Source organism: Bactrocera tryoni, chromosome 1 (genome assembly GCF_016617805.1).
Source record: "Bactrocera tryoni isolate S06 chromosome 1, CSIRO_BtryS06_freeze2, whole genome shotgun sequence".
NCBI classification, from domain to species: domain Eukaryota; kingdom Metazoa; phylum Arthropoda; class Insecta; order Diptera; family Tephritidae; genus Bactrocera; species Bactrocera tryoni.
Window position 1 is genome coordinate 7,869,125 of NC_052499.1, and position 18,416 is coordinate 7,887,540.

General features: G+C 32.1%; 1 protein-coding gene across 1 annotated transcript in view; it reads right to left on the reverse strand.

Annotated features, from left to right (window-relative positions):
• The window catches only part of LOC120782591 (probable serine/threonine-protein kinase DDB_G0267686), a 144,841-nt gene that overhangs the window by 7,228 nt on the left and 119,197 nt on the right, over positions 1–18,416 (reverse strand). Inside the window, 6 exon segments of the mRNA XM_040114942.1 lie at positions 1,377–1,714; positions 1,831–2,030; positions 5,224–5,365; positions 7,846–7,908; positions 8,028–8,081; positions 9,212–9,289. Coding sequence (XP_039970876.1) covers positions 1,377–1,714; positions 1,831–2,030; positions 5,224–5,365; positions 7,846–7,908; positions 8,028–8,081; positions 9,212–9,289 — 875 coding nt within the window.

Genomic DNA, 18,416 nt, shown 5'->3' on the forward strand with positions numbered 1-18,416 from the left:
TAGCTTTTGATTTTTTATTAATTTCCGTGAAAATAGGCTGAATTGCATAACAAAACGAAGCTATAGTACCCTTCTCAAATAAAGAAGTTTTCATGTAACAAATGAACTGTGATCGCTCAGTTTGTCTGCCGGCTGTATAATATAGTGATCCGTTCGGTGAAAATTTTTCAGACATTGTAACGTTGCCTTAAGGATTAATTAATCCCAAATTTCGTGGTGATATCTCATTAGGTAAAAAAGCTTTTCTTACAAAACCTTAATTTTGACCCGTCGGTTTGTATGGCAGCTATATTTAATATAATGATCCGACCTAAAATATTTCTTCCAATATTGTAGCATTGCTTTAGGCAGTAATGTATGACAAATTTCGCGATGATATCTCATTAAATGAAAAAGTTTGCCATACAAGAACTTAATTTTGATCAGTACGTTTGTATGGCAGCTATATAAAATAATCATCTCATCTGAAAGATTTCTTCAGAGAGTGCATCATTATCTTGGACAAGAGTTTATGACAAATTTTGCGAATATATTTTGGCAAATATACAAGATTTCCCTACGATCACTTTATTTTGATACTTCAGTTTGTATGACAGCTTTATGATATAGTGGTCCGATATCAGTGGTTCCAACAACTGCGTAGCTTTTTGCCCAGGAAAGAACGTGTGCAAAGTTTCAGAGCGATATCTCATCTCTATCTTATCACTGAAGGATAAGCTGAGCATTAAAAGGGACACAGTCTACGCTATGAGGTAAGCAAAGCTCTGTTTAAATGCCAAATATTTTCAGGTGGTGTTCAAGAAACTATTCCAACGAACTCAAAATTATTATATTTTAGAACCAAATCAGCAATACACATACTTATATAAATAAATTATCAGTACATACATAGTACATGTCAAAAGAAAGTATACAAAATCATTTACTAATGTTCTGAGTTCATTGAATTCCGAATTTGTGTTTTAATCCAGACTGCGAGAAGTCTTAGCTTAGCATGAAGAGTCTATACTTTCTTCTCACATATATTATCACTGGTGTACGTGGTAGAATGGTGAATTTTAGATATTCGATTGGTGCTTGTGATTTTATTTAACAGTATATGTATGGTACTTTAGACTTGTGAAATAAGTAATGCTTACTGTTAGTAGAACACTTTTTACAGTTATGTTGCAAATATAATTTATCAATGTGCGATTTTATGTATTGTGATAATTCATGTAAATTTAATTTGTTATCAACCAAATTGAATTGAATGTGCAGGTGAAGACATACTTTCAATAGGAAAGGATGAAATCAAAAGACGCTCAAATATTTGGCACGAAACTCAAGTTGTTACAAAAAATTATTATTGAAGTGGAAAACTCTCTGTCACTCACCTGGAAAAGACCTCTTTGAGTTCATGCTCGGACACGAATTGCCCCAAATTGGCCACAAACAATGTCGAGCAGGGCGCGTTCGCAGCTAATGGTGGATTTGATGGGTGTGCTGGATTATTCGAGGAACCAACTGGACTCGCCAAAGCGGGGCTGGATAAAAAATGATGATGTGCTGTATGACCGGCTGGTGGCGGTCCCGGTGGGCCAGTGGCGGCTGTGCCCGGCGGTAAACCAGCAGCAGCAGCGGCAGCAGCAGCTGCAGCAGCGGACATATGCATAGCTGTTGGATGTAATGTTGTTGCTTGTTGATGATGTTGCGTCATAGCGGTCATTTGAGTCTGAGTGAGTGTAAATTTGTGAGTAGATGGAAAAAAATGCGATTACTTATGATAAATCGTTGAAAGTTGTATCGGCTGATATATCAATACGGTGTAGTGTTAGCTGTTATACTCACTTGATGCATAGGCTGTTCGATAACTTTATCTGTATTTAGTCAGAGGTAAGAGCGTACCGGCACCTGCGGATGTAGAGCTGGATGCACTAGTGTGGCATGCTGTAATGCAGCTGCACCGGGTAATTCAGCGGCGGCTGCCGAATATGCTAACGGATGATGCCATAATTCCGGGCCGCCTGGAAAGAATGGTCCACCCAAATCTAAGTGTTGTGCAGAAAGAGAGAAATTGTTTTTTGTTAGAGAACAATAACGCTTCGGTGCAAACGAATGGAAAGCAACTAAACGTAGAATATGCGAAATAGTGGAAGAAACCAAAAAGAGAATTGTTCATGTTTTATATATGCACAGTTGAAATAACTTTTTGTTTTTGTTTTTGTATAGATATAAATATTTTTTAATTTTAATTTTTTTTTAATATATTCTATTGATTAATTTTCAAATTTCTTATTGGTTATTGACAATTGTGTGGGAGTTTGATAAAAGGTAGAATACATGACAAGAGCGCATTTAATCGATTGAAGCTCGTATTTTGCAGCTTCTGTCGTTTTTGGAAAATACTAAAGTATTCGATAGCTATTACACATCATTCTTAACTGCTTCAGATAATTGGGTTGTTTTTTGAATAATTTTAAGCAATGCGCGAAATTCTTTAACTTATAAATTGACGGCAATATTTTTTAATTTGATCAAAAGTTTATTGTTATGTTAAAAACACGGAAGCTAGAACAATATCCGAATTAAGTAATAAGGATTTATTTTTCTTAAAGCACTAACTGTTTTATCCTGGTAAAAACTCATATTTTTTCAGCTCAAAGAAAGCTTTACAATATTGAAACAAAATCAATTCTATTGGTCGTTGTTACAATTTTCTTCATATTTAAAATGTTTGGTTAAAAAAATCTTTTGTATAAAATTTAATTATCGAGTTCGTTTCTTAAGTCTTTTGTTTTGAATCGCATTATAAATAATAAAAGCCTTCGATTCACCATTTCTCTGTTCGCTCAGTTTCAACTCTACTCTCTTTAAAAAATAACTGAGGAGAGCCACAACAAACTGCAATTTAAAGTCGCCTAAAATTTTGCTTTTATGCTTTCAATTTGACTGTTTGAAGCCTATTTCATTCATGCCAGTTGTTCGTTCGAATCGACCTTTTCAAATTTTCATGCAATCGAAAACAGCTTATTTAGTATAACTCTAATTTGAAAACATTGCTAAACTATTCATTTTTGACTGTAACTTCCGAATATTCATATGCTAAATCAAATCATCCCTGATGATGTCGAAGTTTGCTTTGTTATAATGGAGAAAAATTTAAATAGTTATGTAATTATTTAGTATAATATAAAATATTTAAGTTATATTAATTAAAATACATTTTCTTTTTAATTTTAATTTTAAAATTTTTTTTTAAATTTTGAGTTTAATTGCAATTAAGTTTCGGTATAATATTTTTAAAATTCAGAATTTCAATTAAATTAATTTTTATTTTAAATTATAAATTATAATTTAAATTCTAAATTTTTTTAATTTCAATTTTATTTTTAGTTTTAATTTTAATTTAAGTTTTAAACTTAATTTTAAATTAAGTGTCGATATAATTTTTTTATTTTCAATATGATTCTAATATTGTTTAATTTTTGATTTTAGCCTTAAATTTTAATTTTAATTCTAATTTTAGTTTTATCTTTAACTTTGATTTTAATTTTAATTAGTTCCAATTTTAATTTTAATTTTAGTTATAACGTTGACTTTAATTTAAATTTTACTCTAATTTTATATTTTAGTTTTAGCTTTAGCTTTAACATTTCAAGTTTTAATTTAATTTTCTATTAATTTTAATTTGAACTTTAACTTTAACTCTAATTTTATTTAAGTTTTAATTTTAATTTTTATTTTAATTTTTTATTTTTAGTTTTAATTTCTTAATCTAATTTTTTTAATTTAATTTTAATTTTAAATTTAATTTTAATTTTAATTGTATTTTAGTTTTAATTTTAATTTTGATTTAGTTTTATCTTTTACTTTAATTTTAATTTTCAGTTCTAATTTAATTTTAATTTTTGTTTTAACATTTCTTTTATTTTAATGTAAATTTTAATTTAATTTTTAATTTTAAAGTTTCAATTTTAATTTAATATTGATTTTTTTAACTCTAATTTTTATTTTAGTTTTAATTTAAATTTTGTTTTAATTTAATTTTTTAATGGAATTTTTGATTTGAATTTAAATTTAAATAAAAATTTAAAATATAATTTAAATTTAAATTTAATTTTAATATTTTAATTTTGCTATTGAACTGCTAAATGGCTACACTAAATGCAGTTAAAACACGAAAATTCAGCGCTAACTGCAAATTTAACCGATTTTTAACCGAAAAAAATGAATTTATAAGTATTTTCTGGTAACTAGGTTATTGTAATAACTTCATATAAATCCGGCACATCTGTCGCAGAATTGAAATTTCAACATAGTGAAATTGTTTACACGCGCAGAGACTCTCGTTAGTAGAAGAAAAAACTATTGTAAAATGAGTTGAGAGCGCTAAAATTCACGCTGCATCTAATTATAATGGAATGTTAATTGCAATCACTGTGTTCTTGTACGAATTTGCATATAATTGTATGTGTTTGTGTATTTGTGTGTGGGTGTGTTTCATATGCAGATATTCGGTGTAACAGCTGCGGGCAGCTTTTGTGACTGTGTTGTTTTCATATTGTGACGGTATCAGTGGCGATTGTGATGGTTGTGGTCGTGATGGTGGTGGGTGGCGTTTATTGATGACATACCACGTGGTGAAATTAGTGCAAAAAACATTTTGCTTGGGGCTTGAATATTGATTTATCTCAAAATAACAGGGAAACTTATTTTCATAACAATTAAATTTTTGTTTACATTTCTCACTTAAATCTTATGTAGGTGCTCTAAAGCAGTTTTGTTGTTGGGAGAATGTGTTATTTCCATTTAATTTGAATTTATTGTATTTTCAATTCATATAAATATGGGAAATTAATTAAGTGCGCTTTTGTCATAGAATTCAGTAAACAATGTTATATATAGTTATAAGTTTGTTTTTGTACAACAACAACATACTATATGTAATTAATATTTTTATACTTAAAAAATACACAGAAAGCAGTTGAAATCAATAGAAAATTCTTTAAATAAAAATAAATAAATAATAAAATAAGTAAATGAAAAATGCAAAGTAAATATAAGAAAGCTGTAACAGTCAAGGCACTACAAATACAAACACATATATACAAAATTAAAAGCAGAAAAATAAAAATTTGCATTTAACATTTGATTGCTTAACATCTTTTTGCTATTTTGATTTTGACTTTTTGCTTAATGTTTTTTTTTTGATTTTTGATTTTTCAAACATTCTTTACTTACGTCCAGTGAGTGGGTGCATCAATGCAGGATGTGAGGCTGTTGTCGCTGTATTGGGCTGTGGTTTGGGTTTGCTCACTTTCGTGTTACTCTTGGCGAATTCCAAGCGAATTGTTTGGGGCATATCGGGATCGAAACGTACACCCTGCTGCAAATGAGCGAGTACGACGGATAGTAATCGATTTTGCAGTTATTTTGTAATCATATATTTCAATCTTTCTATTCGCAATATACTTATTCAAAGTTCATTGTTAAGCAAAAAATCCAATATATTTAATAAAACAACAAATTTCATGTAAAGTAAACTGTTTTGTTCACAAAGTTTATACGAAATTCGCGCGAAATTCTCTTGCGACAACTCAAAAATCTATTACGAAATTTTTCGTTTGTAGTTTAGAAATTATTTTCTTTATGCAAATTGAATTTAACTATGTACTTTTACCGTATCGGCTGGCAGTTTCGATTTGAGACGCGTCAATTCGCCAAAAATATGTCATAATAACATTTTATCTAGCTCAAAAACTTTCGTGTGTGTTTTATAAACAGAAATTGGGTTAAAAATATGCTACAAAAGGCACAAGTAGGATGAAATTGGCGTAAATATATAAACTAATCTATTTTTTTTTTAATTCATTGGAGGCATGTAGCTATATTGTTCTAACTGCTTGTATTTTAATGAGAGTGTGGAAGTGGTGGGAGCTTTTAAAAGCTGTAGAGCTTTAATTGTTTTTATTCAACGCGTTTAACTGTTTATGTATTGATGAATGTGTTAGGCAGATTCACTTTTATTAAATGCCTTGATGAGTTATATTTGTATAAAATATTTCAAATCCCAATGTTGAAGCCAATTGACAAAATTGATAAGCTTACGCTTAGCTCATACTAATTTTGAACCTTCTAAAAGTTTCATTGACTTTTTTATATTATTTTACTACTAATGATAAGCTTTCACTCTTTTATTTTAGTCTATTAAAAATTTTTAAAAGAAAGCTTCCACAAATTTCTTTAAAAGCTTTTTTAATTTGCTTCTAAAATTAATTTGATTGCGTTTTTTATTTTAAGTCTAAGAGTTTTTGTTGGTGAAATCGTGATAGCTCGCTAAAAACGATTTAATATTTTTAATTTGAAAAGTTCGGTAGGAACGAAAAACGCTCAAACACGCATTATTATTTTTAAAGAAATTTGCGAGAAAGCGTTAAGAATGAGTTTAATGTCTATTTATTAAAGCTTTAAGAAAAGCTTAAAAGCTTTCACTTAAATGAGAGCTCAAATCTTATTGTATGCCTTAAAAGCTCCTTCTAACTCTTGTATATTGTTGTTTATTTTTTTTAATCGTTGAAGCCAATTGAGTGTCTGCTTTATGCTGTCTTTGAAAGCTTTAGAAATCTTTACAACTGTTTTTGCTGCTACTATTTCTACTTAGCTTAGTTAAATAACTAAAATGGGCAACTTTAACACAAGAAAATTATCTAGTGACTGTCTGTAAATCAAAATCGCCCTCCAAAATTTACTCAACCCCTTTTTAACTATCATTTCTAAAAATGGGAATTTGCTGCTCAGTGTGTGGTTTTGCTGTTGCTGTTTTGCTAGTAGGTTGTGGTTGGCAGTGGCGGTGTTTTCATTTCCCATACATGCACCAGAGCTAAAAACTACTACAAGGATATTTCAAAGTTGAGATGCTTAACAAAAAGTGATGACATATTTGTACGTTTGAATGAAAGTTAGATAGATAGTTAAACAAAATGGATTAGAAGAGAAGGCGTGTTGGTTGCGTTTGATAACAGAAAAGAGAAGAAGAAAACAACAGTCTTAAAAAGAACCGAAAATGTAGGGAATTAAAGCAGTACTGGTGTGAGAGAACATTTTGGACGCGCTGAAATGTTTTTTTTTTAACTTCTTATTTGTTCTTGTTGTTAGTGGAAGTAGTCATTTTCAAAGTGCACAATTTAACGAAATATTTCATATTTTCCATTTCTTGTTGTTGTTGTTGCTCTTTGCTTGGTATAATCGTGTGCGGCAAGCCACGGCGGTGTGTTTATACAAAAATTTGCAAGGCGTGAATATATTTGTTCATTACATTAATGGAATATATGAAATTTGCACTTGTAAGTGATAGTATAAACACATACACACACCCACCCACAAGTGTACTTTTGAAATGCAAAAGGGCGGGTTTTTAATTAATTATTGTTGTAGTTCACTTGAAAATGACTACTTCGCTGCCTTTTTACATGTTTATGCTCAGTATGATTTTTGTCTGTAGATTTAGTGTGTTCACGCCAAGCCTGCGTTATGCGAATTTTACATCGATCGTACTAAAAGTAAATAAAGTAGTGTGCGCTGCTCAAATAAGCAACCCTGCTTGCTTTTGGTTTGTTTTGCTTTTGCTCAATATTTTCTTTGCGCTGCTGAATATTTGCAAACGTTTTTGTTTTTGTTTGTTTGTAAAAAAATTTTCATTGCATTTGAACAAATGTTGTGTGCCTTTATAGCGGTAGGAATTGCATACAAAATAGTTTACATTCTCATATTAAATCTGTTTTCTTGCTTAATTTGTTTTTTGTTATTGTGATAGTTTTTGTTCTTTGCTCGTTTTTTTGTTTGTAATTTCAAAATTAATATTACCTGTAAATCCTGTTTAGCTGCCTCCGCACCGGCTCTGGTGTGAAATGTTACAAATCCGACGGGCTGTAAATTGGCATTGAAGTAAAACCGTTAGTAGCTTATAGTGGGAAAAAGGGAGTGCCGTGCCGTAGTGTATTGGGATATATGCACTTAAAGTAATACCTAACTTGTGTTTTACTTACCGATGCGGTTTTGCCATTCTTGCTGGTCACCTTTAAGAGAGATCCTTCATAGCCCTGCAAGGTAGAGATGTAGAAGAGAATTTTCAAAAATGCTTTCGAAATGTATGTTATGAATATTGATATTGTTGATTTTTGTTATATAAAAGAATACATATTGAAGTGGGTCAAAAAAACGGATATTGTCTTCAATTGGTACTCCGAAAAAAAACAAATATTTTTGTCATTTGGTACTTTGAAAATAAGATTCGCAAGCTCCTCTAAAAACATCTCTCCAAGTATTACCTCTTATTGGAAACATTCTCCTACTTACATTTTTCTATTTTCTTTTATTATGATAAATTATAAGAGCTCCCACCGTAAAATGTATACTATGTATATCTACCATAATTGTATTTATTTTATGATTATTGTTGTTGCATACGCCTAACCTAAGTAAATTTAGTATTTCCTCTCACTATAAAAGCATATTGCTGAGTGTTTCTCATAACATAAAATAATTTTTATGTGAGTCTGTGTCACAAACAATCTCGTAAACTGGCCATCCGATCATTTAATGGTTCTCAAGATGCTACTTAAGTTGACATGATCACTCTCACTTTATACGACATATATTTTCTTAAATAAAAATCGCTAGTCTTTATGAAAAATTTTGTGCCAAGAAGAGAAAAATAGAAGTGACATTTTTTAGAAACTATTTTCTAGGATGGTATAAAACAGTATTTTTTTCAGCGAAAGGGCTATTCAAAAAAGGCCCATACAAATAGAGCTGCGTGCTAAAGGTTTAAATTATTTTAGAAAAATAACGTGCACATAATCGAGATAAATGCTGCTGAAAACAGCACTGAGTCTTAATTCAATTTTATATATAGTTCTGCTTATTAATTATTTACTCGTGAAACGCCACCAAAAAAATGGAGGTTTTGCCTGCCGGTTTTAGTAACCAAAAAACGTTTTTATTTACAGAAAAAATATGTACAGAAAGGAACTGAATTTGAAAAAAAATCTGTTAAAATTCTGTAAAAAATTTTGTTCTCTGTGAACTGAATTGAATTTGAAAAAAAAATTCTGTAAAACTTTTTTCTTATTTTGAAAATCAAAAAAAATATTTACAGAATTTTCAGTGCCTTAGCATATAATATAAAAAAAAAACATTTGCTTTAACTAAAAATAAATTGCCCACTCACCTCATAAGCTCTGAATAAAAGGTAAAGTTCGCGTGGTTTTGCGTCCATTGGCAAACCGCTAACGAAGAGGGTGCGAACCTGAAAATACATAAACGAAAGTCATACATGAATATTAGTTGCAAGCATTAAAATTATGTAGAAAACACACAAATAAAAATGTACGAAAAATATTTAGCTGCCAAAAAAAGCGTTACATGCCCTAAAGTCCGTTTTAAAAGCTTACAGTTCCGCTTTAGTATATGGTACTTGTAGTTTACCTGAAAATGCCGAAAAGTTCAGCAGAAAAAATCAAGCATTGCACTTTACATGCATGAAAGCAATTTTCCATGATAGCGTAATTAACTCACACCTTCGCACCTGACAGCTGATGGCAGCAACCACAAACACACGCACGCATACAACTGCATTATGCAAACAAAAGGACGCCATTATCTTGAGTGTATGAGCTTGTGTGTGTGTGTGCGCTGTTGAAAATGCAAATGTTTGAGTGCTCTTTGGCACTCTCAAAAGTTCATGTGTGATGTTAACAACAATATCAAGTGCGCACAAAGCATACAACAAAACAGGGAAACTACAATTGGGAAGCCGAAATAGCTGCGAAGCAATTACGTAAGCGTGTGTGAAAATGAATATTTGTATGTGTGCGGGTGTGTGAGTATGTGCGCGCCTGAGTAGTGGAAGCAAATTAACAGTAAAATCACTTGGGTCACATCGTGACCGAATGAACGCCTTCACACACACAAACATACACACGCACTTACATGATATATGTATATGTGTGCGTGGTTTCGCATGTCATTGCGCTCCTTTTAGCGCGCATACCAAAATCCTTGCCATACTAAGCATATAATTTGTATATACCCACGCACATACATACATACATACATTTATGTAGGTGCTACGTGTAACTTTCCGCTATGCATGAGTCATTATATGCACGTGTGTGTCTTGCTCGCAGTGTGAGTGTGTGCGCGAGCCAGCAGCGTCATCTGCGCTACCAAGCCAAGTGCGAGAAAAAAGCTCTCCAACTAAATAAGCATTATAAACGCTGAATTCATTAAGCGAATTACGGGCGAATGGGACGCTAAGGGGTAACAGGGCGTGAACTTTATGCGATTCGAGGGCAGATAGTGTGGCGTTAACGTCCTTTAAAGCCCGCTAACAGCTCACATTTGCATGGATATGTTCGTATGTACATATGTATACCACAATGTATGTGTGTGCACTTATGAGGCGAAACATAAATGTGGCACCTTTGTTGATAGCGATCGTGTTGACAATGGGAATCCTCTGGCTGCTGACTGCTGCCTGACGCTGATAGACAACACATTGCCAAAAGACAAGTGAAAAAGTGTTGACATTTTTCAATACATATGTACATATGTATATAGGTGGTAGTTTACATGTGTGTGTGTGGGCAGGCGTTTGCATGTAGCGATGCATATGGACATTTTGTTTAAGCTGAAAAACGTGTTCTATCGGGAAATCTGTTGTGTAATTTAGCAGATGACTTGTCACAGCGCACATACTTTACTACATACATATATGCAGAGATATTAATTTATTTTTGTGTATGTATGTTTTCGTGTGCATGCAAGGAAATGCGTGATTTTGTACTATTGAGTTTGTCATTATTTTGGATTTCGTAATTATTTTTCAAAATAATGAAGATTTTAATTTCAATAAATTGCTAAAAATGTATGTATTCAAAATGTTATACATTTTTTATTAGACTGCTTATAATTGACGTGCTCACGTTGGTATCGTTTTCGCGTCAAACATAAAATGTTAATAAAATAACGAGTGCCAACTATTTTTAAATTTTTTTGTTTTAATTCCTTCATATATGTGATTGCATTTCTGAGTATGACTTTGTCCACATAATTTATTTTTCATTCAATATTTAGCATTTTTTTTACTTTACTCCTACACATGTTTTCTTTTCATAAAATTAACATATAAATACTCTGAATTTTGTAAAACTATTTATAAACTCTAAGGCTATGAAAAAGAGAACTGCAGAACTTCATTAAACAAAAAAATTTAAATTTTAAAAATCTTGCATGAAATCATATGACGTTATTTGAAAGTTACATCTATGTATGTATGTATATAGCCAAACTTTGATGTACGGATAGTTGTCATGCTGCGTGATTTTAATGCGCTTAACTGACGCTTTAAGCCATCGTTCACGCTGTGGTAAATTAAAAATTTATAAAACCATAGAAAAATGTATGAAATTATAAAAAAAAAACATAAACATCTCACATGAAATTTTGTGAGCAGATATTGTAATCAACTTATGAATCCTGTTGGAAAGTAATTCATATGCAATTACTTAAATTTCTTAAATAAATTGAGTTTAGTAATTTTTTTAAATACAAAAAACTATCTTTAAATAGACATTCCTATGCTAGATATTTGAAGACAACTGCTAAGAGCAATGTTAGTATTGATATAACATACTAGTATACAGAATAATAAAAAAATTGTATTGTTAGCAATGTAACGAAAACATTTAACATTTCTACGTAAAAATTTTGTAACATTTTGAATGGCAATAACATAATAGAGATTTTTAACATTAACTCAACATAATGCCACATTATGCTGTAATTTTATTTTACGACAGTAACAGCAGATAATGTTAAAGAATTCATTAACATTCTGTGATAACAGTGAGCTGCCATTTGCGCTATGATGAGCAGCATTTTTATGTTAATGACTTTGTTTGACACGTTGATGTAAATAATAAAAGCACCTACACTCCTGCTACCAAAAATATACAACAAAAATATGTGACAAAAATTTTAACTAACAGAATTTATCAACATTATGAAATAACACAGTTGAAAGCATTTTAAATGCTAGATAATTGTAAATGCCGAACTTGAATCTTCTTTAATCCTAAAATACTCTCTCTTATGTATTTATTTCAAGCAAAATTTATTACCCATATTTCTCCTTACAACAAATTCTTTTATTTTTCATATTTTTTGCTTACAAAAAATTTCCGAGAGGCTTTGGCTGCATAAGCTCACATACAAACAAAGTTATTTTAGTATAGTACTAATGCAGCACATTCAAGGCTTCAATATCGTAGGCTACAAATAAAGAGTTTAAGGCCATCGACTATGTGTGAATGCATACGTATGTATGTATATAGTATAGCTTACAGTTCAAGAGACGAGAGCTCAAAATCTGACAGCTTTATTTTGATGGAATTTCATGAGATAGAATAGACCTTTGGTCTGAGCATTAGTTCATTGTGTACAAATAATTGATTTATTTTTGTTATATGAAATATTAGAGAAATGTCTATGTAAGGTCAATACTCACAGCAGCTTGCAACTCCTGAAGATGTGAATAAAAATTTGACGCGAATTTTTCGCTTTTGCTCAAATAATTTTTCAAACAGTTTATGACTAATATAGACTATTCAAACCAAAACAAGACTCACAAAAAATCACATTTTTTTATCACCTGAATCAATGAAAAGAAAACGAACGTACTGTAGCAAATAAATCTTCCGTACTTTCATTAGTGTAGAATTGATTTGAAATAATGCCTGTAGATACTCGCTTTCGTGCGAAAATTGCTTTAATTTATATCATTAGCCTATATGTGAGTTGAAATAACTGTTCGTCATTTCATATTGCCACAGTTGGTGGCGTATGCGTTGCGCTGTGTTGTTATGCTTTTGAAAATCTCAAAATTAAAATCATTAATCAAGCAGCAGTCGGAATGTGGAACGTGCCACTTCCCATTCCGAACACTCGCAACAGCACGCGAAAAATGCAACAACACTTATTATATGCATATACAACACTTGCATGTTTATACGTTGCACCGCACCTGCAACATTGTTAATTGCCAACGTAGACGGTAGACTTACAACGCGGTTTTAATTGAATTTTTATGAATTACGAGACTTGTGTGATGCAGCGAAAGAACATGCCATTGTTATAGCGAAAATATAGTGCTTGAATGAATATATGATTGCTCTACATATCAATATGTTATGTGCCGCGCAGTGGTTAAATAAGTTTAGCTTTTAAAAGAATCCGGTTTGAGAGCATTAAGGCTTGTAACTGGTTTAATTTAAAGGCTTTCACGAACTTCTTATGTTGCATTGGGGAAATGAAAATGTACTTATCTCAAATATAGGGAACACTTGTACTAACTGCGTGCCCTTCACTTATTACATCCTTTTCGAAAGTTATCTTTAGAATACAACCTATAAGAAATTTCGATATCATTTCACTGCTCCTAATGTGAAAATTGACGAGTCTCAGCTAGAATGTAGAAAGTCTGCATTATACCTTTATTTAAACGTTGCCTACATTTAGGCGTTTACTGCTAAGTATGGTATAGGCTTTGTTTTACAAAATTCTGAGGCTTCATTCGACAAAACTTTAGGATGCCAGCTCTATCAGCAAATTTAGAAAACTGATTTTTGCAGCGAAGTAAATAAATTTTCACAATAATAAACTTGATATAAATATAATTAATAAAAATAATAATTAAAAAAAATGATATACAATTTTATTTTTAAATTATTATTTAATATAATCAAATTATTTTTTTTTATAAAAGTTGTAGTTAATAAAAATGTTATATAAACCTAAATTGTAACATTTGGAATGCATATCCTAATGTCTCTTACGCCATTTAAACATCTCATAAACTCCATGTGAATAGAATTTTTGGAAAATAATCAAGCAAATTGCCATATCGCGTGCGAAAGCACTGTCTGCTTCTCATAAGAGACGTACATTGTTACACAAACTTAGCTGAGTGCTAGAATAAATGTGAACTTTGGAACGAAACAGCCTTTAGAGAGTTTTTAGTTGGCAGCTGCTGCTGCAGAATTTTGGAAGACTAATTAGACAGCGTGATTATAGAAAATTAATGCAATTGAAATCACAGCACAGCTTAAAAAACAAACGAGTACAGAAATTTAAATATTTAAGCAAATTTACAAAGTAGTACCTACCAAAAAAATATAAATATGTCGTTTGTAACCACATCGTCAGCTCAAGTGGGTTTCAAGTGAAAAACTGCATACTTCTTTTCATATTTGAAATATTTATTTATTTTTGTTTGAAGATTTACGCTTTTCTGCGCATAAAATCTCCTTGTAATTAATATTGCAAGTGCTTAGCCAAAAGCTTTCCGAGTGAAATTATTTGGTTGTGCCTTCCGCAACAACGCTTCGGCAGCGGTTTTATGTACCAATTAGCGCTAATGGACGTCAAGAGCGGTTAAGATATGGCAAAAAGAAAATTTTGCCCTTTTTGACTACTACAACAACACTATTTGTTGAGATTTGCTAATTATGTAGAAATATTTGACCAAAGTATGCTGCGTTACTTGGTAATTTATAAACTTTAAGGGATTAATTAGTACCAAGAAATAATGAAAACGCTGCTCATAGCATACAAATTTATCAAAAAAATTGCAATAGAAATAAGAAAGTGGGAAATGTAATTTTTTGAAGTGTTTTTATTTCATATAAGGAGACTTCAATTTATTTGAAATTTTTCTTAATTTTTTAATTTCGTTAACTAATCATTCTTAAGGCCTCGAAGGAATTAGCATACATACCTTTATATGCGAATAACTTGCTGTTTCCACTATTAACACACTTCAATCTTACATGCCGCAGCACAAAATCGAAAACAATTCACTTCGTCAGCGTAAAAAATCAATTCAGTATAGTTTTAGCATGCCCTCACTGTTCATGTTACAATAATCTTTGCAACACAACGAGCATGCAGTTGCACGCACAACTAAATATGGCATGGTGTATGCACCTTGTACGAGTCTATGCATGAGTCCGTGCGTGCGTTAGTGCGATAATAATCATTTGGCGTTTCTACTGGGAGCGTGTTTATCTGGGCAAATCAGCACAATGTTATCGACGAGGCCTTGCACGCACACAGGTACAGGAATGCAACAGCGTGCGACACAACTGCGTACAAGAAAAATGTGGAGCACTGCGGCAATCACCATTTGCAGCAAATGAACCTTACAAACATATACATACAATTTGTGTGTGTGTGTGTGTGCAAGTGCATACCTTATTGAACGATCAACCTCGTGCTTGTTGTATGTCAGTTAAGTAAATATGAATGCGTACATTTCCAATGTTGAGTAAATCAGTACGGATGACATGACGTATGATGAACATTTTAGATTTTCGTAATGAGGTTTTTGTCTACTTTCAAATTGTAAACTTCTCCTTAGTGTGGGCTACGCTTAACACACGTACACATAAAAAATCATTCTAGCTACACTATTAGCTAAGAAATTCCTTAAGTCAATGGAAAATAAAATAGTAATCAGATTTGTAAAATAACCTTAAATGTTGGCAAGGTTATTAGAAACACCAAATGGGATGATTTCTTTGATTTTTTGCAAGTTTCGATTGCAAAGTGGTGTCAAAATCCAAAAGCCTTCTCCCAGTAAGCTTTAATAGCTTCTGTGGGCTTGGAGCAGATCTTCTCAACTCTGGCTTAAAAACTTAATGACTTTCTAAAAAAAACTTCATTTTTAACACAAAAAAAAAATATTAAAAAATTTTCAATTGTAATTTCTCTCATCGAAGTTTTTCAAAGCTACATAACTGCTCATTCAAAAAAGTGTTCACAAACAGTACTTTTTCATTCAGGCCATTATTTTTTATTAATATCATTACATCAATATCAGAACTTCTTCTTTATTTATGTTAATTTTCTCCAATATTTTTTTTACTTTACCTGCTTTTAATGCATATTACTTTTGTTTAAACTTCTTGGATTTTTTTTTTAACTTTTCTTTGTAAAACAGCATTTTTCACCAAATCGAATTAGCTGTGCCCACACTCATTTCTTCAGAGACAAACTTTAAATTTCCTGACGAAAGGCTTAAAACTGTAAAATGTCCATAAAGCAACAGCAAAGCTGCACAGCACTGTTGGTAGGCAGATAACAAAATAAATAAAGAACTATAACAAGACAAAAGTAATAGCCGCTGTGGCAATGCCACTTTGATGGCCAACAACCCGACTGACACCGGATATAAGCTGCTGCAGGGTCTCCAAGAGAGAGAAAAAAACCATAATAGCCAACAAAGGCAGAGCAATGTTCGAACAACCATGACGGCTCGAAACCAGACAAAGTGGCGTCATCAGCCGGTGGCCTAGACGGCAGAATGCTAGTGGACTAAGAGTGCCAAGGGGAATAACAAGAACCGGATGCCAAGCGTGGCTGCGGCTGTGGCTTTCACTGCGGTTGTTTGTGCTGCAGCGTGTGTGTGTGTGTGAGCGCGTGTTTGGGCATGTGGTTACCACTACTGAAGCAGCAGCAGCGGCGACTACAACGGTGTATTTCTGCTGGCGCCAACGGCCTGGCGATCATTCGACCGGTTGACCGGTTGATGGCTACAGTGCTATCCATTTAAATGGGATTTTCAACTCATACATATATGTATGCGTGAACAGTATCAAGCGCTTAAATATGTTGAGTTTAATGGCTGCACGCAGATCCTGGCTATGAACAGAAAAGCCGTGGAGGGACAGAAATATAGTAGATGGAGGAATAGAGAGAGAGAGAGGGGGAGAGGGGGAGAATGGGCGGCATTTGGCTTGGCTGCCACATAGCACTTTATGCATGCCATTGTTGTTATTGTTTTTATTTGGCTCTCGCACTAGTTAACGTTGTCGTTTGCAACTTCATCAACGGCGCTTTTATTACCCAGCATTGCAGCCGGAATAACTGGCATAGTTGTTGGCGTTATTGGCCTTCTGCAACCAGTGTCAAAGATTGCCAAGCACGCAGCAGCTCTGTTGTTTTTCTCTGGTTTGCTTGTAGTTTACAATGTGGTTGCGAGTCGTGCAATAAGAGAAATTGTTGCAAGATTGTCTGCGTAGCTAATGGCAAAGGTGCCAATGCTTGTGTGTGCGTAAGCAGCAAAACATAAATATCTGATTTGCATTTGCTTGTGCGTATGTCCTTGGGCGACGTTGATGACTTGTTGCCACTATGTGTCCCCTAACGGGTTTCTACATTGACAAAACTAGCAACTCCATTGAGTCGGTTTATTTATTTGTTCAAGTTGAAAATGCTGCTGCGTATGTGGCAAATACTTCCGGTTTATTATTTTCTATGCAAATGACTTTTAGCACGTACACACACACGCACACAGACGATGACGTAAGTTGCATTTGAGCATCTGCCAGCGTTGCTATATACAAACAGATATCATTTCCTCCTCTGGCAAGGGAAAACTTTGTGTTTGTTTTAAATATTATAACTTTTCAACTTGCTGTTGGTGTATTCGCTGCCGTGTATGTGAGCTGTAGCATAAGTTGTAGTTGCAGCTGGTTATTCATACTTACCCTGTTGGAAAACCAGCCAATTGTCTGACGAAATTTTTTAACAATTTTATGCAGATCCATATATATTTTTTTGTTTTAATAATTTATATAGTATATATGTATATTGAAGAATATGCATGTATATGTATAATTATATATTTTTTCCTTTGGCTCTACAAGTGCTGCCACTGTGTAATGCTTAATTGAGGTCTAATATTTGGTATATATTTCCTTCTAAATTTTGTGGTTCGAGTAACGCTGGAAGGAGCTTCATATCTCATAAAATATTGAGGTTATTTTTTAAATATTTATTTATTTATTAAATATATTTGCTGTGAATTTTCATTTGAAATTAAGAGCGTTTAAACTTTCAAACAAATTTTTTTTCAATAATTTTTTTTCTTAAAAAGTTTATGTAAATTCAATAAAATTTTTAGAAAAAGTGATATTGGAACTTTCTCTCATTAGCAAACATTTCATTTATGTATATGGTTTTTATGGTGATAGTATCTCATTTTTGTTACAGTATCTGTGAAAAATATTGCATGAAAATTTTGTCAATCCTAAAAAATTGGAAAAAAATATATATGTATATATATATAAAAATATATAATATAAAAAAAAAAAAAAAAAAAATATTAAAAAAAAATTTCGTGCTGAAACGTACTATTGAAAAAGTCAAAAAAACTAGAAAAAAATAATAAAAGAAAAAATTCAAAAAATATAATATTTCATGCCAAATTATAATTTGGAAAATCTCATTACACTCCGTATTCGCTGGAATAACAGTTATGTATATAACCCAAAATAATTTATGTACTCATTTGCAAAGCCTGTTTTGTCAGT